The sequence below is a fragment of the Dipodomys merriami genome, unplaced genomic scaffold (genome assembly GCF_024711535.1).
Source record: "Dipodomys merriami isolate MVZ:Mamm:240054 unplaced genomic scaffold, mDipMer1.0.p SCAF_31, whole genome shotgun sequence".
Lineage (NCBI taxonomy): Eukaryota > Metazoa > Chordata > Mammalia > Rodentia > Heteromyidae > Dipodomys > Dipodomys merriami.
In genome coordinates, this window is record NW_027204604.1 from 11,681,099 (window position 1) to 11,701,403 (window position 20,305).

Genomic DNA, 20,305 nt, shown 5'->3' on the forward strand with positions numbered 1-20,305 from the left:
CACACACACACACACATGTGTGTCAAGCTTTCAACTCTTCTGAGAGTATGGGGGCGGGGGTTGCTGTTAGTTCTTGGGTAGATCTTATAGCTGCAAACCCACATCCACACCTCTGCCCAGCAAAGCTCTGTGCTCAGGGGGACCTGCTGGACTGTCACCTAACCCTAGTCAGATCTTCAGGATGGATAGGAAATTTTAAAGATTTAGTGACTAGGGCTGGGAAGCTGGCTTGGTGGTAGAGCGCTTACCTAGCACACACGAGACCCTGGGTTCGATTTCTCAGTACCACATAAACAGAAAAAGCCAGAAGTGGCCCAAGTGGTAGAGCCCTACCTAGCCTTGAGCACAGAGAGGCTCAAGGACAGTGTCTAGGCCCTGAGTTCAAGCTCTAGGACCTGCAAAAAAAAAAAAAAAAGTGACTAAAGCTCAGTCTTCTTCAAAATCATGGCCTAATACTCCAATACCCGGAGTGTTCAAAAGTGACTTGTCAGAAGACACATGGTCACCAGGCCTGGGATACTCACTATCAGCGGCCTCCCCACACCCCCCAAGCCTTCTGCCCACTGCATGTGTGTGCGCTGGCAGGCCTGCAGGCAGTGGGGTGCGCTCCTGTAGAGCCTTTCCTGGGGCTGGGAGCGCTGGGCCCAATCTGACATATTCAGGGTGAGGTGAGGGGTCCAGAAGAACCCGTCCCTACCCCCAGGCAGCCGGGAAAAGGCGGCTTCGAAGCAGGGTAGGGGTGGAGGGGGTATGTGCGAACCCAGGTCTGCCCGGGTTAGGACCTGGGGGAGTGTCCTGGATAGGCCCCGCCCACGCGGACGCCCCGCCCCTCGCCGGCACCGCCCCCTTCCCCCGCCCCCCCCAGGTAGCCGGGAGCTCCCGGGCGCGCGGCGCTTCCCCTGCACCCGCGGGCCGGGCGGAGGGCGCGCGCCGGCCGGGGGGGGGGGCGCTCCCGGCGCCCGTGATGTCACGGTCGCGGCGGACCCGACGTCCCCGGGTCGCGGCGGGCGCCGGGCCGCGAGCCGGCCGTGCGGCGGGCGGCTCCGCGGAGCCATGGACGTCCCCCGGCCCCGCCCCCCCGCGCCCCCGCCCTCGCCGGGCCCCCCCGCGGCGGCTAGCGCGGGCGCGGCGGCTCCGAGGGGGTGGGGCTCCGGGAATGGCTGTGCCCCCTTCGGCTCCTCCGCCGTGCTCGCCCTTTTACCTGCGGAGGCAGGCGCCCTGCCCGCAGTGCTCATGGGGCATGGAGGAGCGGGCGGCGGCCAGCGCCGGAGGCCGGGAGCCGCCGGGCCCCCCGAGGGCCGCCGCCGCCGCCGCCGCCGCCGTCCCGTGCTTCGGCGTGTCGGTGGACCAGGACGACATCCTGCCCGGCGCCCTGCGCCTCATCCACGAGCTGCGGCCGCACTGGAAGCCCGAGCAAGTTCGCACCAAGGTAGCCGGGCGGGCCCGGGGCGGGGGTCGGGGCCCTGCCGGGGCGGCGCGGGGCCCCGGGACGCCCGTCCGTCCGTCCGTCCGTCCACCCGTCCGCTCGCCGTCCGTGCATCCTTCCGGGCGCCGTCCTCCCCCCGCCCTCCCCGCGGGCGCGCGGCCGCGGCGCAGGGCTGGCGACGCGGGTTCGGGCGCGTGGGGAGCTCTGCCTCGGCGCGGGGCCCGAGCGGAGCCGGGCTCGCCGGCCCCCACCGCCCCCCACGGGCCCTCCCCGCCGGCTCCGCCCGGGGCCGCGCGCCCAGGTCCACCTGCCCGCGGCCGGCCGGCACGCCGCGCGCGGGCCCCACCCCCTGCCGCCCCAAGTGCGTGCCCAGCCACCCAGACCTGAGAAGGCAGAACTTTTACGGGAACACCCCCTCCCGCCATGACTGCCCCCCTTCTGGACTCTAGGGCGGGGTGGGGTGGGGGGCGAGCCAAGCCCGCCGGGCTTCCAGAAGCCTCCCTGGGATCGTCCAGCCCCCACCGCGCCCCTCACGGGCTCTGCACATTGGCACAGGCTCCCGGCTCAGCACCCCCGACACTGGGACCCTTCCCCTCCGGCTGGACAGTTCCTCCCCCCCCCCCCCCCCCCGCATGCACCACGCACCTGTGGGCATCGCCACCCGCCCGACGGGCCCCAGGCGGACTCCCTGGCTGGCCTGCATTCTACAAAAGGCCTTCTGGGGGCTGCTTATGGAGGAAGATGTTGAGTGGCAGGGATCGGCACCAATGGGCCTTCTGGATGGGGAAAGGCAAAGTTCTGGAGAGGTTGTGAAGGGCGCGTGGAAGCTGACAGGTCTCCCCCAATGAGGGGGTCGCATTTTCAAAAGGTCCAGACTCGTTAAGACAGTTAAGGCATCGAGCAGGCCTGAGGGTAATTTGAACACTGACCTAATGGGGCAGATGGCTAGTTTCTTTCCTTCTTAGGCCTGTTACCTCACTGAAAATCGATTCAGCCCCCTAAGGTCCTGTCTAACTCTTTCACATTGTGCCCCGTAAAATCTATGGTGTCATCCTCCTTTCCACTCTGCCCAGAGAGCTTGTGTTACTAGTCCAGTTATCTTCCTGTTCCTTCTGGTGTGGAACTCAGAGGCTCAAGGCCCTCTGGCCACTGAAGTCCTGGGATGGCTGCCAACCTCAGTCCCCTCCTTGTGCCTGTGTCTCTGGATGGAGCAAGAGCTACACTAGGGAGCCCAGAGCTGCAAGTGGTGGGAGGCAGCTCCCAGCCCTTCTCGGCCGCATACATTCTGGTCCATGGGGGTTTCTTTCAGGCCAGGGTGAAGGAGAAAGGAGAAGGGCAAGTTTCTGCCTTCCACACAGTAGTATAGACATCCCTCCCTTACCAGAGTTCATCCACAGGAAAGCAGGCACAAAAGGGGAGTGTGTCTCGGATGAGCCCAAGATGCCATTTTCCCCCCTCAAGCTCACTTGTCTACCTCAAGGTTGGGGACAGTGCTGGCTTGTGTGTAATTGTGCCCGGCATTCCACTGAGCACATCCAGCTGAGTTCCTGGGGAGAGACCAGAGAGGTCCTACTCCACCCACCCATAGCTGCCCTTTCCCCGTGCTAGCGCTTCACAGATGGCATCACCAACAAGCTGGTGGCCTGCTATGTGGAGGAGGACATGCGGGACTGCGTGCTGGTCCGGGTGTATGGGGAGCGGACGGAGTTGCTGGTGGACCGAGAGAATGAGGTCAGGAACTTCCAGCTGCTGCGAGCTCATGGTTGTGCCCCCAAACTCTACTGCACCTTTCAGAATGGGCTGTGCTACGAGTACATGCAGGGCGTGGCCCTTGGGCCCGAGCATATCCGAGAACCCCGGCTCTTCAGGTAAGGAGGTTGTGGGGTACTGCGTGTCTCTATGCCTCAGGTCTGGAGCTTGAAACTCTTGGGCAACTTTCTTGGTGAATAGTGAGGTCCATGGAGGGTAGTCATGTGATCTAAAATTGCATTTGTGTGTGTGTGTGTGTGTGTGTGTGTGTGTGTGTACGTGTACTTGCTCTGCACAAACAGGCTGCAGCTTTCTGTAGGGTTTCAGTGGGATCTGCAGAAAGATGAATTGGGGGGAGGAGGGGAGGGCGAGTGCACACGGTTCCCTAAATGCAACAGAGATCAGTTTCTTGACCCCATGCCTCCAGCCGCCGTCCACCTCACTTCTGACCTGGAAACATCTCAGAGCCTTGGAAATGAAATCTGAGGCAAATCCCCAGGGCGTTCAGGGTTTCCTCCCTCTCCTCTCCTTTTGCGGAGAGCTCAGGTGTGCAAGGCCCTCTCCAGGGCAGGCATGACATTACCAGCCCAGCGAGCCGCCTTCCTTCCTGCTGATCTGAGCTCCTTGGACTCTCTGATGGGGGACACACAGGGGGTTCAGGCTGCTGCTGGGGTCTGTGTACATGCTCACAAGCCCTGTGCATGCTGCTGTGGGGCCTGGAAGGGGAGGGCCGAAGAGCTGCTAGTGTGTTTTCTTCCTTTGACTGTGCCAGGACTGGGGTGTCAGACAGGATCCTCCTTCCTCTCCTCCGGTGCATGCGTTGTATGGAGGGCATCAGACCCCAGGAAGGCTGAGGTTTACTCCTGATACTGAGGACAGCAGTTCAGGGCTCTGTCCAGGGAAAGGGGACTTCCGTGTTCTGCATAACCATGTGGCCCGTCTTGTGGGGTAGGCCAAGAGCTCCATGTCTGTCACCTGCCAAACCTTTCAGCTCTCTAGGGACTTAAAAGCCCCTCTAACTCCCTGCTCCTGAGTGCCGCCTCAAGCTGCTAGGGCCCTGGGACATTGGCTTTGGGTTGTGTGTCACGGTTATGTGTGTCTGGGGACAGTGTGACAAGAAACTTCTCAGGCTGCATCTGAGCAACTGCAGACATGCCTGGCTTGGAGAGGTGAGGCCGGAGCAGGATGCGGGGGACCCTGCCCTGCTTCTCCCGCGGCTTCTGCTTCTCCCCGCTCTCCTTTAGCCTTGTGCAAATAAGCTCAAATATTAGCAGGTCCTCCCCGCTCCCCCTGCTCCCTCCGCCTCGATGCACCTCCTGCCATCACTCATCCTCTTAGCAGAAACAATTGCCACTGTCAGGAAGATTGAAGGGGGATTTAGGTTCCATAATAAGAAATTGGCATTTTGGGGAGAGCCCAGAAATTGGGATGGTAGGAGGTAAGCCCTTCCTTCCGTGGCGATTTTCCCAGGATTGCTGGTCCTCCCTCCAGGTGAAGGTGGAGGTCCTGAGGATAGGCCCTCAGCCTCTCAGGTCCCCTGAGCCCACCCCCAGCCTCCAGCCCACCCCCGGCCTCCCCCGCTGAGGCTCTGCAGCACAAAAGTGCTGAGTGTTGAGGTTACTTTCATTGCTATTCACACAACAGCCCTATTGATATTCAAGGAACAGCTCTGTTCTAACTGGGTTCCGAATCTTGCTAGGGGAGGAGAAGGCCAGGCCTGGGTGTCAGGTCTGTGTTCGTGCCCTGCTGGGACCCCAGCAGGCACTCCTCTGCCCTCGTGCAGAGCCTGCCTTTTTCATCCTCTCTGCTACCAGTCTCCCAGCCTCTCCTTACCCTTTAGGAGGCAGGCGGGGGGGGGGGGGGGTTGTGGGGGGGGACTTGTGAAGAAGCCCGCGCCCCCCCTGTTCTCCAGATGGGGTGTGACCTGTCTCTCCTCCAGGCTGGGCAAGTGTCTCTAGGACAGCTCTGCTCTTAACAAGGTTTCAAACAGTCAGCGTCTTTGTTGTCTTTCCCAGTGATTATTATTCGAGCAACAGGCCAGAGGCAAAGGAAGCCTCAATGTTGGAGGCCTGGTGTACAGTTGGGGGTAGGGCTGCAGAAGGGAGGGTTGGCAGAGGACTGAGAGGGCCCAGCTGGGACCTGGGCCTCAGTGATGGGGTCTTTATCAAGTCAAGGTCCTTCCTTTCTGACCAATCAGTCCCACGTCCACCCCCTCCCTCTCCCATGTCCCAGCAGTCCTCCCTGCCTCCTGCTCTTTCTCTCCCAGGACCTTGGATAAGGTCCATGGGAGGACTTGAAAATAGAATGCTAGTTTGTTTTGCGTCCTTGGCACCAGGCTGCCAGCATCAACTCCCTGTGGCCCAGGAAGGGGCTGCCCCTGGCTAGCCTGATTCCCTCCCCACCTTGGCCAGGCTGATAAGAGGCTGACATTTCTTCCCTGCCTGGCATCATTACCTATGGATGTCTTGATGGAGAGGGAGCTGCTGTCGTCTGGGATTGGGACAGGAGCTTCTAGCTCAAGGTCTTAGTACATTTTCATGCCTTCCCGGGGACCCAGGGTTCCTGAGAGACTTGTGACCCCAGGCTCAGCCCTCTGGTTAGTGCCCCAGTGGGCCTCCTTCCCGCAGGATCTGAGCATGGAGGGCCTCACCAGCACCCACATACTCTGTTCCCTCTCGTTTTCTGCTGTAGGTTAATCGCCTTAGAAATGGCCAAGATTCACACCATCCACGCCAATGGCAGCCTGCCCAGGCCCACCCTCTGGCACAAGATGCACAATTACTTCACGCTGGTCAAGAGCGAGATCAACCCCAGGTACCACAGTCTGGGAAGGTCCAAGGCTGCTGTAGTCTCTGCCGCCCTTCTATTCCTTTAGCTCCAGTTCCCCTTCCGGGACGTGTAGGGGCACAGGTGCCGGGTAGAGGCTGAGGAGTTTGTCCTGCTGCCCTTTAGCTTCTGTCCAAGAAGTTGGGACAATTGACTGCATCTCAAGAATGTAAATTGGCAGTTGTATATGCATATGTTATTTCTCCGTGAGTGTTTTGGGGGACTGGGGTCAAGAATAACTTCTCCCTGGCTTTCTTAGTGGAGACTGAGGCTCAGAGATGGGAGTATTGCCTACTGTGGGGCCTGGCAGGGCCAGTCTTTTTTTCCTTGTCCAGAGGTCCCTCTTGCATGCCTGGCTGCCCTAATAGTAGGAAGGGAGGGGGAGGAGCTCAGAGTCAATCAGAAGAACGGATCTCCTGCCAGCAAGCCCTGGGGATGTCAAGGCTCCTGCTGCTTGTCTTCTTGCTTCTTGGGCCTACGTGTCTCCAGGGTTCTTGCCCCCACCTTATTTAGAATGATACTTGCTGATTCTCGCACTACTCCTTCCAGAGACAGAGGTAGCTTGTGCATCCTGATATTGCTGCTCCTAGAAAGACAGGGCTCCCTGAACTTCCCCTCTGCTCTCTGGCCTGCGACCTGAGAGTCCTGCTAACCTCCAGGTGCCTGACACAGGAAGGCTGCTGTGAAAACAGGCCTGGAAGAAACAGTGAGGTCTCTCCCTCCCCTTCCAAAATAAAAACTCAGCAATGAGTCTCTGATCCCTTCCCGACCTTTAAAATATATATATCTTTAGCCCAGTACTGGGGCTTGCACTCTTGTTTGGCTTTTTCTAATTGAGCCATACCTCCACTTCTGGCTTTTTAACTGGTTAATTGGAGGTAAGAATCTCTTGGGTCAGACGCTGGTGGTTCACACCTGTAATCCTACTCAGGAGGCTGAGATCTGAGGATCACAGTTCAAAACCAGGCCCAGCAGGAAAGTTCTTGAGACTTTTCTCTCCAACCACCAAAAATGAAGTGGAGCTGTGGTCAAACTGTTAAAGTGCTTGCCTTGAGCAAAAAAACTCAGAGGCAGTGCCCAGGTGAAGAAGGAGGAGGAAATGGAGGAGGAGGAGGAGTAAGGGAGGAAAAGGGAGGGGAAGGGGAGGAGGAGGAAGAGGGAAAGTTTTCATGGGAAGCAGGGTGCAGAATAGGTGTGGAAGATGACAGGCATTAGCTGTCATCTCCATTGTGTGTCCTGGCACACCTGGGTAACTATCTAAGGCTGCTTTGGGACTCTTTGTCCAGGATAGCCCCAGCCTGTCCTCGGTTGGACCATGGTTAGACCTTCTATGTCACATTTTATCTCCGGGACAAGGGCTGCCTTTTCCCTGAGAACTCGAATGGCTGAGGGAGAACAGGACTCTCAGCAGTACTCCAAGCCCCATTGCTACTTGAGAGATGGCAAAGCTGGTGCCCAAAGGGGGAATAGCACTTGTCCAAGGTCATTGCTGGTCAGTGGTAGCTCAGGATCTGGGGGGGAGGGGTAGGCTTCCTTGCATTCAGGCTCCCACATAACCTTTGGTGAAGGGGTGTTGACCCCTCTCCCTGGGGAGAGCTGGCTACCTGTACCCTTTGCTCTTGTCATACCTTGGGCAGATCAAGATCTAACTTCTTTGAACTACTTGAAGGGATAATCACTGCCCAGAACTGCCTCACCTACCCTAACGCAATCATTTAAACTGGATAAAGCCTGGGCCTCCCACATTACCTCCTTACCCTGATTTTTATTCAGTCCTTCATTTGCAAAACATTGAGTGACTGTCATTTAAAACAATAGAAAGATGAAAATGATCCTGCCACTGGCCCTGCCCTCAAGAAACTTAGGAGTCATCCTGATAAACATACATGCGCATGCCTGGCACAAAAGGCAGGGACCGTGCTGCTTGAGAAGCAGGGCTTGCTCAAAGACGTGAGCAGCTGAGGTTGACTTGAGCAGATCTTCAGGAGGGCCTGGGAGAAGGGCTGGAGCCAGAGAGTGGGCAGCGTGGATGCCAGGCCAAGGAGCCAGGATGGCAGTGAGCGGGCAGGCAAAGTTGTCAAAATGTTTGAGCCAGAACTCTGGTTTGTTTAGGGAGTAATCTACAGAGCACCACGGGGCAGGTCCGAGGTGACATTTGGGGGCAGAGGTGGACCTACGGTAGGGAGAGAAGCTGCGGTGGTTGTCATTAAATGGCCTGGTCTCCCAGGCTTGGAGAAGAGTCCCCTGGGGTGCTTGCTGGGTGTCAGTTGATTGATTCTCCCTCACTGGGAGCCTGGGACTCTGCATTCAGATGCCTCAGGTGATACTGAGCAGGAGTCTTGTGCGGAGTATTGTCCAGAGCAGCTGGTGGGGAGATGGGCATGTTGGAGATGTGTGCTAAGAGATCTGGTGGCCTTGGTGGCTGCTTGGCCCTGAAAGCATCAGGGTGGGCAAGGGAGAGTTGGCTGGGACAACACTGGGGGCATCAAGAGGAGATACCGGGGGGGGGGGGCGTTGGTGGGAGGACAAATGTGAAAAGCCAAGAAGCTGGAAGGCTCAGAAAAGTCACCTAAAGGGAGAAAGTACAATTGCCCTGCCACATGGAGCCTAGAGGAGACTCCCTAGGCAGGAACTCAGCCTTCCCTCTCCCCCACCCCCACCCCATCCCTTCACACTGCTTGCTGCCTCTGGGGCCTGAGGAGCACGCCATCGGGGTCAGGGTGCTTCTGGGTGACAGCGGCAGCTGCTGTGCTGCCAGTCCTAAAGCCTTGGAAGAGTCTGGCAGTGTCAGGACTGAAAGCAACGCTGGCAGAAGTCCAAGTGCTCAGGGGAGGGGTGCCAGGCAGCCAAGGGAGGCTGATGGGAGATAGGCCTGGGTTGTTCCCACAGTAACCATCATGGTGGCCTTGGGTGGGCAGGGTGGGGGCAGGCTGAGGTCAGGGACTGGGCAGCAGGCATCTGGATGTCATAGGGGTGTTTTTCAGGCTGGGACCTGAGCAAACCCAAGGAAGCCTCCTCCTCACTCTGTGTCTTAGGATGGCCTTAGTCCAAGAGAAAAAAAAAATTTTTTTTTTGGTTGTGGGCCTTCAACTCAGGTCCCGGACATTGTCCCTGAACGCTTTTGCTCAAGACTACCACCCTACCCCTTGGAACCACGGCACCACTTCTGATTTTCTGGTGGCTTATTAGAAATAAGGGTCTCACAGACTTTCCCGCCTGGGCTGGCTTCAAACCACCATCCTCAGATCTCAGCCTCTTGAGTAGCTAGGATTAGAGGTGTGAGCCACTAGCTCCCAGTTTTCTTTTTTTTTTTTTTTTCTTTTGTGGTACTAAGGTGAGAATCCAGGGCCCTTCTCATGCTCAGCAGATACTGCCTGCGTAGAGATCAAGGCTGGTGTGGATGAGGGGTCTCCCTGACTCTCAGTGGGCAGCCTGACTCAGAGGGACCTCAGCAAAGCCAGAGGGGACATAGAATGCGGCTATGAGGAGACATGGCAAGTTTGGGATTCCGGGCAGGTGGAGGACCAGCCTCTCCAGATGAGAAACTCTAGTGTTCAGCTGTGCCTACCTGGAGGCTGCAACAAAGCCTTTCTTCTTCTAGAGCCTCAGTTTCCCCGTGAGGTTGAGCTGGAGGAACTGTGACAAGCGCCTCTATCCCAGATCCCAGGAGGGAGCCTGTCAGCTCATCCTGACTTCTTAGTCACCAAATACCCTTCCCGTGTTCTGGGGGTAGGGAGTCAGCTGGGGTGAGAGTGGGTCTGTCTTATTCTTCTCCTCTTCCACATGCCTTTGCTGTCCTGGGCAAAGAAACAAATCTGAGCCACAGGAGTGGAGATAAAGTCCGGCCTCCCGGGCTCTGCCATGGATGGTCCTGGGGTTTGAAGGACTGTGCTATTTGGCTTTTCAGTGTACACAGACTTGTGTACACTGTACCGAGGGGCTAAAGTTCAGAGCCCCTGAATACATGGCGTTCTTGCCCAACTTTTGTATGACCTCTGGTTGATTAACCTATTTGTCATGATTTTTTTTTTTTGCCAGTCCTAGGGCTTGAACTCAGGACCTGGGCACTGTCCCTGAGCCTCTCTGTGCTCAGCATTCTACCACTTTGAGCCATAGCAGCACTTCCGGCTTTTTCTGTTGTATGTGGCACAGGAATTGAATGCTAGCTAGGTAAGCATTCTACCACTAAACCACATTCCCAGCCGGATTAACCTATTTGGTTGTCGTGTTTGGGACAGGGGGCTGATGTGTGCAGGCAGTGGGAGAGGGCAGCAACAGATGTGGCCTGGCAGGGACCTGGGGCAAGGAACCACTTGTCATCAGAGTGGACAGGACCATTGTTGGAGTGGCAGAGCATGCGCAGTGGACCGGGCCTTCTGGGTTCCTTGGCGTCGCAGGTTAGAGCTAGGCAGCACTGGTTTACTACCTTCTGGCGCCTGAGTGGTCTGGGAATAAGAGTTTAGACTGGAGGGTCTCCTGGGGCCCTCAACCTGTGACATTGTCCTCAGCTGCTGGATAGGAGGGACCACACCAGCGTATGCCATTATCCTGCCCTGGAGGAGCAGGGAGGAGACCCACAACCTCCTGCACAGTTTTCCCAGCATCCCAGACCCAGGCCTGCTTTGCCTTTCTCCCTTCCTGGCCTCACTCTGGAGCCATGGGATCCCGTTATTCCCTCCCAATGTCTCCTGTCCTTCCATGGCTCTGTCTTCCTCACCCTCTTGTCCTTTGCACAAAGGGGCAGGAATGTCATTTGGCTGACGATACCTGCCCACACCCAGGTTTCAATCTGCTTCTCAGGACAGGGAACCTAGGGGCCGTCTTACACGTGACTCAGTAGAATCCCACGGTGCTCCCGTCCAATAGTTCTGCAGTAGTGCGGCGTGCCGGGGCTGGGCCGCAGGGCTGAGGGCCCGCACTGCCTGTCTGCAGTCCGCTCCCCACCAGCTACTTTTTTGCCACTGTCTAGCCTTTCTACAGACGTCCCTAAGGTGGAGGTGTTGGAACAGGAGCTGGCCTGGCTGAAGGAGCACCTGTCCCAGCTGGAGTCCCCTGTGGTGTTCTGTCACAATGACCTGCTCTGCAAGAATATTATCTACGATAGCACCAAAGGTACAAGTGCCCCCCCCGCCCCCGCCCCGGGGCCCTGGCCTGGGAACCCCACAGCACAGACTGGAGGGTCAGCTGGCTTCACGGGCCTGCTCCTGAGGCTGGCACTTACACAAGCAGAAGGAGATCTGGGTTTTGATCTTAAATTAATGTGTAAAAGAGAACAATAAATGTCATTTAGAAAAGTCTCTTGCATGGGGCTGGAGGCGTGGCTTGCTTGTAGAGCGCTAGCTAGTGAAAGGGTCAGGTGCTGAGTTCAAGTGCCAGTCTCAGGCAAAAAAAAAAAAAAAGAATCTATTGCATGAAGGACTCATTATAGTTCCTCATCATTAGTGTCCCCATGCCATTCCTTTTGGTGACATTGGTCCCACTTTTTTTGGAGGGGGGGGTCCGGTCGTGGGGCCTGAACTCTGGGCCTGGGCGCTGTCCCTCAGCTCTTCAGCTCAAGGCTAGCGCTCTACCACTTGAGCCACAGCGCCACTTCCGGCTTTTTTCTTTTTGCTTATGTGGTGCTGAGGAATCGAACCCAAGGCCTCATGTATGCAAGGCAAGCGCTCTACCACTGAGCCACCTTCCCAGCCCCCATTGGTCCCACTTCTAAGGAGACTGTGGCTCTCCTATGCCTTCAGAGAGAATGAGCCTCTTGGTGTTCCTCAGAGTGCAGCCCCTAGGGAATACAGGTGAGCCCCAACATCCAGGACACAAGCGATGTGCTCAGGAATACTCCAGTCTCATATGAAGCAGTGTGGGGCTGCAGGTATAGCTCAATGAGACAGCCCTTGGCTTCTGTGTGAGGCCGTGGGTTCCATGCCCAGCACTTCAAAAGTAAAGTTCAAATAAGTAGAATAAGCCAGGTGCTGGTGGCCCACACTTGTAATGCTAACTACTCAGGAAGCTGAGATCTGAGGATCACAGTTGAAAGCCAACCCAGACAGGAAAGTCCATGAGACTCTTATCTCCATATAACTACCAAAAAAAAAAAAAAAAAAAAAAAGCTTAAGTAGTAGAGTGCTAGCCTTGAGCAAAAAAAACTCAGGGACAGTGCCCAGGCCCTGAGAGTTCAAGCCCAGAACCAGCACTAAATGAATGAGTGAATGAATGGTGTAGTATTTGTATATAACTCTGCACATGTATACGTTAAGTCATGTTACTTACAATACCTAACACAGTGCATGCTGGAGAACCTGTTTCCAGACCCAGGACCAACTCTCTGCTTTGCCTCCTAGGTCATGTGAGGTTCATTGACTATGAATATGCCGGCTACAACTACCAAGCCTTTGACATTGGCAACCACTTCAATGAGTTTGCAGGTGAGAGGGGCACCCCCCTCCTCACAGAGGCCCACTGGTGATTCTAGACGTGGAGAGTAGAGGCTACCGACACCTCAAGCTGCAAATAATCACTGTTCAAGTGGGAAAGTCACAGGCTGCTTTTAAGGAGCAGTTGGTCTCATGGTGGGAAGCAGGACCTCCCTCCTCCTTCCCCGGAGAGCTGACCTGTGCTGGCCTGCATGGCAATTCGGTTCACATCTGTGAAAACTTGTCCCTGTAGAGTCCCAGGAAGCATTGCTTGAGCTGGTAGGTGGGTTAGCAAACAGGCCCTTCCTCTGGGCACACACAGCTACGCCAGCTTGGCCGGCACGCCCAGGACAAGCTTCTCTATGTGGCCTACAACTTGCACGCCTGTGCATGAGGCTCCACATGAAGGGCACAGTGGCCTAAGTTGCTCTTTGTCTGATGCCCTGAAGACGAGTAATCCAGGAGGACCTCATTAAAAGTTTAGGCTGTGCAACTGGACCTTCCAAGTTCAAATCCAGGTGTTTCTGCTTCCTAGCTGTGTGACCCTTGGGTAGATTACTGACCTTTGAACAAAGCCCTTGTAAAATGGAGACAGTAGTGTGACCCATTCACAGACTTGGGATGAAACACACTTGTATGGCACATGCTGAGCATCCAAATGATGAGCGGCTTCACTGCAGCAATCGAGAAGGCCAAGAAGGAGCAGGATGAGGTGGGATGAGAGGCGGTCCTTGACCTATAGAAGCTAGATGTGCACTGAGGAGGCTAAGATCTGAGGATCACGGTTCAAAGCCAGCCTGGGCAGGAAAAGTACGTGAGACTCTTAGCTCCAGTTAACCATAAGAGAACTGGAAGTGGTGCTGTGGCTCAAGTGGTAGAGTGCTAGCCTTGAGCTGAAGAGCTGAGGGACAGCGCCCAGGCCGAGTTCAAGCCCTGCAACCAGCAACAACAACTAAAAGCTAGATGTCATCCTAGCTACTCAGGAAGCTGAGATCTGAGGATTGTGGTTCAAAATCAGCCTAGGCAGGAAGGTCCATGAGACCCCTATCTTCACGTAACCAAAAAGCCAGACATGGAGCTGAGCTGCCCAAATGGTAGAATGCTAGTCTTGAGCACCAAAGCTCAGAGACAGGGCCTGTTTCTTGAGTTCAAGCCCTAATACCAACACACACTCTCTCTCTCTCTCTCTCTCTCTCTCTCTCTCTCTCTCTCTCTCTCTCTCTCTCTCTCTCTCTCACACACACACACACACACACACACACACACACCATTAGTACCATTTATGAAAAGAAAGCAGGGCAGGTTTTCTCGCTTGAGGGCTGTTAAAACGGAAGGAGGGGGAAGTTTATAGATTGAGCTGAGCATGGTCTGGAGGGATATTCTGAGGCTGGTGATGTGGGGTGCCAGCCCCTAAGACTAAGGATGGGTGAAGTATGGTAGAGAAGTAGCGCTCCCCCCACCCCCAGCCTCAGCCACTCCCCAGCCCAGCCAAGGCCAATCCTAGCTCTTCTTTAACCCCAGGTGACCAGGCCAGCTAAGCATGCTTGTGCCTGAGGGTACAACTCTCCAGGGCAGCCACCAGCTGCACCCAGAAGGAGGGAGGATGGGGCCCCAGCTGGGCAAAGCAGCCGAGCTGTGAGGTGTGGCACACAGAGGCTGGCACGGGCAGGGCCCGGGGCCGGAATGCTCGGCTGCCAGGCCCTCTGGGCTTTCCAGAGGGATAATTCCTAAGTATTTTAAGCCCTTAACGACTGTGAAGAGCAAAGTACAACTGCACTTTTCCAAAGGGGCAGATTGCATCCTGCTCCCAGGTTGTGAATGGAAGAGCGTGGGGAAGGAGGAGGTGAAGAGCTGAGGCGCTAGGCTTCCCTGAGTCTTTGGAGCAAGGAAGGAATCAAGTTCTGGGTACAAGGAGAAAAGGCCAACCCTGATCGCACCCCTAACTGGCTGTGTGGCCCCAGGCAAATTTCTTTTCTCTGGGCCTTTTTATCTCCACAGGAGAATCTGCACCACCCATACACCAAGGGCTCCGGAGGCCAGTGTTTTTTGGGGGGGGATATAAAGGATTTGGGGGAGGGGGGACAAGGAGAAAGGAGAGACCCCAGAAAACATGGACCAGTTCCCATCCCCTCTTAGATAAACCTCTTTTCTACCTGCTCTAAAGTCCCCATGCCCAGCGATGACTCGTTACCAGGCTGGTCTTCAGGTGCTGAGCCTAGCTAGGTGTCAGAATCGCCTGGAGAACCAGGCAGGGGTTTGGGGTACTCTCTGGCTCAGTGCCAGTGTGAGAAGCGGTGTGTGGCACTCATAGCAAGTCTGGTTCCTTGTCTAATGGAGGAAAGAATCTAGGCCAGCAAGAGGAGGGGGCTTGCCCAAGGTTAAGTGGAGCTCCGTGTGAGGCATGAGCCCAGAAGTGCCCATTTGCTGCCATGGCCCCGTGCCATCTGCACGCCATTACTTGCTGTTGTTGCTGTTGTCCTTGCTGGTTCCTGTGCTGGAATTCATTGCCTCCTGTTCTCACTTAGCATGTTTGCCCATGGCTGGTGCTCTGCCACTTGAACCACACCTCCAGCCCTGCTTTTTGCTAGTTAATTGGCAATGGAGCCTCAGACCTTTTCTGCCTGGTCCAAACAGATTCTCCAGATCTCAGCCTCCTGAGTAGCTAGTGTTACAGGTGTGAGCCACCAATGCCCGGATGTGTAATTGTTTTGAACGGGGCACAGGGGACAGTGGCACTGCCCGGCTCCTGCTGCTCCCAGGAAAGTGCTCTGCTCTCCTCACTCCCCCCTGCGATGCAGCCCCTATGCCAGCCGAGGGTGGGGGTCAGAGGGCCTGCGATCTCAGGGTCCCTCTTCAGCCTCAGCCCTTGTAGGTCAAAGGAGATGGGAGAAAGGGGGCTCCTGACCGGGGAACCCAAAGGGCTTGCTCCAGCAGCTCACTGGCCTTCTTCCTGGACAGGTGTGAATGAGGTCGATTATTGCCAGTACCCCACGCGGGAGACGCAGCTGCAGTGGCTGAGCTTCTATCTGCAGGCCCAGAAAGGGATGGCGGTGACAGCCGGGGAGGTGGAACGGCTCTACGTGCAAGTCAACAAGTTCGCCCTGGTGAGTGCTTGTGCCTGGGAGGCCCCAGAAAGGAGCCCCAGAGCTGGAAAGAGCTATCTTAGATGTCCCCAACACCCAGCTGTGCTCTTCCCTCCCCCTCCTGTCCCATGAAATCTTAGGTTCTCTCCTTTCTAGAGAAATACTTCCAAGAAAAAGCTCTGCTTCCTGTTTTAGCAACTCTCTTGTTTGCCTGCGTAGCTCTTCCGACTCTCTAACCCCAGCCTTTCATGTTGAAGTTAAGCCCATCCTTTTGTCATCTGTAAGTCTTAGGAAGAGGTGAAGCTCGTCAGGCTCACATCCGACTTGTGTCCACCTCAAGCCTTTCAGCCTTCCCCAGCAGGCTTTGCCCACTCCCCGCTGCCCTGGGTTCTCAGTGCTGAGCTCCATGGCAAAATCGGGTCTCCTCTGGTGTGTGCCTGTACTCACTGCCCTTATTAACATCAGGGATGTATAAGCAAGAAGACAAGTCTGCTGGGCTCTGGTGGCCCATACCCTGAACCTAACTAAGATTTAAGACTGAGATCTAAGAATTGGAGTTCAAAGCCAACCTGGGCAGCAAAGTCCCAAGATATTCTTATCATCCAATTAATTACATAAAGTGGCTCAAAGGTAGAGTGCTAGCCTTGAGCAAAAAAGCTCAGGGACAGTGCCCAGGTCCTGAGTTCAAGCCCCAGGACCAGCACCAAAAACAACAAAACAGAGTGGGTTAGGCTTCTCTTTCTGTGTTTCACCTTAAGGACAAAACTGCTTGGTAAGTTTCCCAACCAAAAAAAAAAAAATACTTTTTTCCATGCTTTACAAGAAAGGCAGAAAGTAAGAGGGATCGGTCTTGTGTAGATATTCTTGTGTTTGTGGGAGTCGCCGGGGCCCAGAGCGCCTCCAGGGTGGGGTCTGGCCTGCAGAGTGATGCAGTTGCTGGTGTTTCTGGGCTGGGAACCTCCACTTTGCCTTTTTTTTTTTTTTTTTCTGGGGCTTGAACTCAGGGCCTGAGAATTGTCCTTGAGCTCCTTTTGCTCAAGGCTAGTGCTCTACCACTTGAGCCACAGCTCTGCTTCTGACTTTTTCTGTGATTAATTGGAGATAAGAGTCTCCTAGACTTTTCTTGCTTGGCCTCGCTTTGAACTGTGATCCTCAGATCTCAGCCTCCTGAGTAACTAGCATTGCAGGTGTGAGCCACTGGCTCCTGGCCAGCTTTGCTTCTTGAACCTGGGGGAGCCTCCGGCCTGAGGTAAAGCAGAGTACATATCCCCAACTTGACGTTTCAAGTTCCCGGGTCTGGATTCTCTTCCAACCTGAGTACAGGTGAGGAGGGGAAGGAAGAGGGGTCAGTTTCGGAGGTTTTCCAGGCTGCGGGAGCCGCACTCCCAGGGTCTCTAGGCCCTAGAGAGAGCCTCAACCTCTCCACTGCCACCAGACCTGCCCTGGGTTTTAGCGACCCTTTTGGCTTTGGGGTGTCCCTAGGGAGATTCCCCGTGAGGGAGAGGCCTGGAGGAGTGTATGTCCTGCCAGGCAAGCTCAGGACCACCAAAGCCTTACAATGGTGGGTGCTGCACCTGGCAGGCCCGGCTCTGCCCCGCATCTTTCTAGTCAGACAGAAAAGCCCCAGGTGTGGTCCAGTGGCTGACCTCAGTAACCTTCCCAGCCTGTGCGGGGTCCTCCCGCCATGTCTGCCGGCATCCCAGCCCTGCCTTCCAGGGTGCTGCACCGGTCCCCATGGGAAGGGTCCTCCCCAGACCGATCCTCTGTGGTCTGTTTGCAGGCATCGCACTTCTTCTGGGCTCTCTGGGCACTCATCCAGAACCAGTACTCTACCATCAACTTCGATTTCCTCAGGTCAGTAGAGGGGCAGTTAGGGGATGGTGGGGGCCATGGTGGTAGGGAGTCCCAAAATACTGACAGAGGCCAAGGGCAGCCTGCCCTAAACGCCTGGAGCCAGTTCCTCAGCCCTGCTGACCTGTCCTCAGCACAGACTGGCCCCTGCTCCAGAGCATGCTGGGAAAGCGGCACTGGGAACAGCCGGAAGCGCTTGTGTCCTCTCTCAATGCCTAGCAGATCTCGCCTTCCTACTGTACCCCACCCAGCGCCATTGCCACGCCTGTGGCCAGGCACCAGCTGGAGCATGGGGTGAACGGAATGATGGAAGACCCATCTGAGAGACACCGAGGTGTCATGTCAGGGACTTGCTGAGGCCTCTTGGGTGATTTTGCCAGCCATGCTGCCCCCTGCCCGGGGACACACCCCCTCCCCCTCCTGGCCATGTGGAGGGGCCTGGGATTAGCACCTGGCAGTACCAGGCTGAGGGAGCGTGTTGGGTAAGGTACTTACGTCCCCATGGACTGAAACTCCATTCCTCCCCCCTTGTCTAACCCTCCCACCCACAGCTGGAAGGGAACCATGCCTGTGTCCAGGTGTTTACCACCAAAAGCTTCAGGATGCGCTATAAAACAAACACTATAAAAAACAAAATAACACAGGGGAACCCTTGTGTGCAATATAGCATGGAAATTGGTGGCTTGGACATTTCAAAGTAGAATTTTTATATAATCCATCAGTCTTGCTTCTGGAAATAAAGCCAGGAGAATTGAAAGCCAATTCTCAAAGGAACATTTGATGAGCATTGTTCCCAGGAGCCATGAGAGAAAGCAACCCACTGATGGCTGACATTGAGTAAAACAGTACTCAGTCTTTGTATGTGTGCTGGAGTTCTACCACTTGAACTTTGCCTCCAGTTTAGCTTTTTGCTGATTAATTAAAGTCTTGTGGATTTGTCTGCTAAGGTTGGCTTCAAACCTCGATCCCCAGATCCAAATCTCCTGAGTAGCTGAGATTACAGATGTGAGTCACCAGGCAAGCACCCAGCTCTAGGAGTATTTTTCATGGCTATAGAGCTTGTTTTGTAAGGTGAAGACGTCCTGGACATGCGTATATATGAATATAAATATCAACACTACAGAACTGTGGGGAACAAACTTTAGACAGATGTTTGCTCCAGTCTGACCTCAGAAAAAGAAGTTATACTTGAAATAAAAACAAAAACTAGGAACTGGTGTAATGGAACGTGTATATAATTCAGCTACACTGGAGGGAAGGATCCAGGTTTGAAGCTGATGATCCTAAGCAAAAACACAAGACCCTACCCCCAAAATAAAGCCAAAAAAAAAAAAAAAGCTGGTGGGTGGGGTGTCTCAATGAGTAGAGCTCCTGCCTAGCAAGCACGAAGCCCTGAGTTCAAACCCCAGTACAGACCAGCAAGCCGTATGGACTGGAGTTGACCTGCTCAGACTTGAGATGGGTTAGAGCTGGTGAGGAAGTGAGTCTCCCGCCTCACCCCGGCTTCCTCCTCTGACCCCTGGCAGGTACGCTGTGATCCGATTCAACCAGTACTTCAAGGTGAAGCCTCAAGTGTCCGCCTTGGAGATGCCCAAGTGACCGGCAGCCTCATTCCCTCCCTGCCCAATGCCTGGCCAGTGTCTGCAGGGCTCCCCCCCTTGGGCAAGGTGGGGCTGGGTGGGTGTCCCTGGAGAAGGCCCGTGGATGCCACTGAAGACCTTGCCCTGCTGTTCGGAGGGGCTGACAGGGCCCCCCTGGCCTGGCTGGCTGAGGAGGAAGTGCCTGCCACAGCCGGGGCTTGGACACCAGCCCCGCCCTGGAAGCACAGCATCCCCAGCTCCCCGCGGGAACCTGGGCTGCCTTAGAAGTGTCTTAGGCCCTTCCTGGCAGGGGAGCTGGGAGGGCGCCTTTCTACCTCCAGAGCCCCAGCCTCCAGCCCGTCCCCCTGCATGCCTCATAGGAGACTGGCTGAGCCCCTAACCAGCAAGAAGCCAACCCACAGCTGGATGGAGAGGAGAGAGGGGGGTCTCCGCCCTCACCCGAGGCCCCATCACAGCCCCCTCCCCAAGTCTCTGCCAGGAACCTGGCTCTGCTTCACTGTGGCTTGGCCCAAGGATGGGTGGCCAGAATCAGGCCCAGCAGCCTCCTGCTTCATTCCCTGCCCTGCCCAACCGCTAGGATCTGTGTCCCCATCTCCTCTCTCCATCAGCCCGCAGGGGGATGACCAGTGGGAGTGCAGGGCAAGGGGGCAGGGACCCCAGCACACAGGAGCCTGCGCAGGACCAGCTGGGAAGCTGTGTGCGCCTCCACCTCCCCTTCCGTCCTTATGGCCCCGCAGGGCCTCCTGGCTCTGGCTCATAAAGTGATTCGTTTGTAAATTATCATGGTTTTCTGTATTAAATGCTCATTTCTGGACTGTTGTGTGAGGAGGGACTGGTGTGGGTGACTGGGAGGCCTCTGGGGAGGGGAGGAGGCTTGCTCCTCCTCTGCTGCCTTCCCAGCTTTTCTGCCCTTGACCGTCTTGTTCGGATCAGCGGACCCCGGGACCCCGGGGTAAAGCGCTGCTTAGCAGGAGCCTGGCTGTGGGTGATCAGACTTTTAGGGCAGCCGAGTGAAGAGCCAGCAAACCCCTGAACAACAGTGCTCAGGCCTCTCTGACCCTTGCTGCCTAGAATATTCCCAGAGCTGATCATCGCTTTCTCACGCGATGAGGGGGGCAGGGGTTCAGAGGTGCGTCCCCGTCCTGAGGGCAGCAGCGGTCCCAGCAGCCACTGATTGCCAGGCGCACGTGGCTTGTTTCACTTATGCTTGCAAATGTACCCTGGGGCCGTGGCAACCACTGGAACCAGTACCGGCGGCTGGGACCTTTGAGAGCGCCGGATGTAGCGCAGCCAGGCCCGCCAGGGATGGTGCTCATGGGGGACCAGGGAGAGATGAGCCCAGACCCAGAGATGGCACCAGAA

General features: G+C 55.9%; 1 protein-coding gene across 3 annotated transcripts; it reads left to right on the forward strand.

Moving 5' to 3' along the window:
- Positions 1-1,148: 1,148 nt before the first annotated feature.
- On the forward strand, positions 1,149-19,028 carry Etnk2 (ethanolamine kinase 2). 3 transcript variants are annotated; one of them, XM_070041752.1, is made up of 8 exons: positions 1,149-1,429; positions 3,035-3,294; positions 5,867-5,989; positions 10,971-11,113; positions 12,337-12,420; positions 15,367-15,512; positions 17,272-17,345; positions 18,869-19,028. In XM_070041752.1, exons 1-8 carry the CDS (start codon positions 1,157-1,159, stop codon positions 18,939-18,941), a joined length of 1,176 nt encoding a protein of 391 aa, XP_069897853.1. In that variant the 5' UTR covers positions 1,149-1,156; the 3' UTR covers positions 18,942-19,028. The 3 variants fall into 3 exon arrangements, with proteins under 3 accessions (XP_069897853.1, XP_069897854.1, XP_069897855.1); XM_070041753.1 differs by lacking the exon at positions 18,869-19,028 and adding an exon at positions 18,290-18,795; XM_070041754.1 differs by lacking the exon at positions 5,867-5,989.
- The last annotated feature ends 1,277 nt before the right edge of the window (positions 19,029-20,305 follow it).

Excerpts from the sequence above, each read along its gene's own strand:
- Etnk2 (XM_070041752.1), top strand. The coding sequence starts at position 1,157 with ATGGCTGTGCCCCCTTCGGCTCCTCCGCCGTGCTCGCCCTTTTACCTG. Across the intron at positions 1,430-3,034 it reads CCGAGCAAGTTCGCACCAAG|CGCTTCACAGATGGCATCAC; the intron begins GTAGCCGGGCGG and ends TCCCCGTGCTAG. Across the intron at positions 11,114-12,336 it reads TATCTACGATAGCACCAAAG|GTCATGTGAGGTTCATTGAC; the intron begins GTACAAGTGCCC and ends TTTGCCTCCTAG.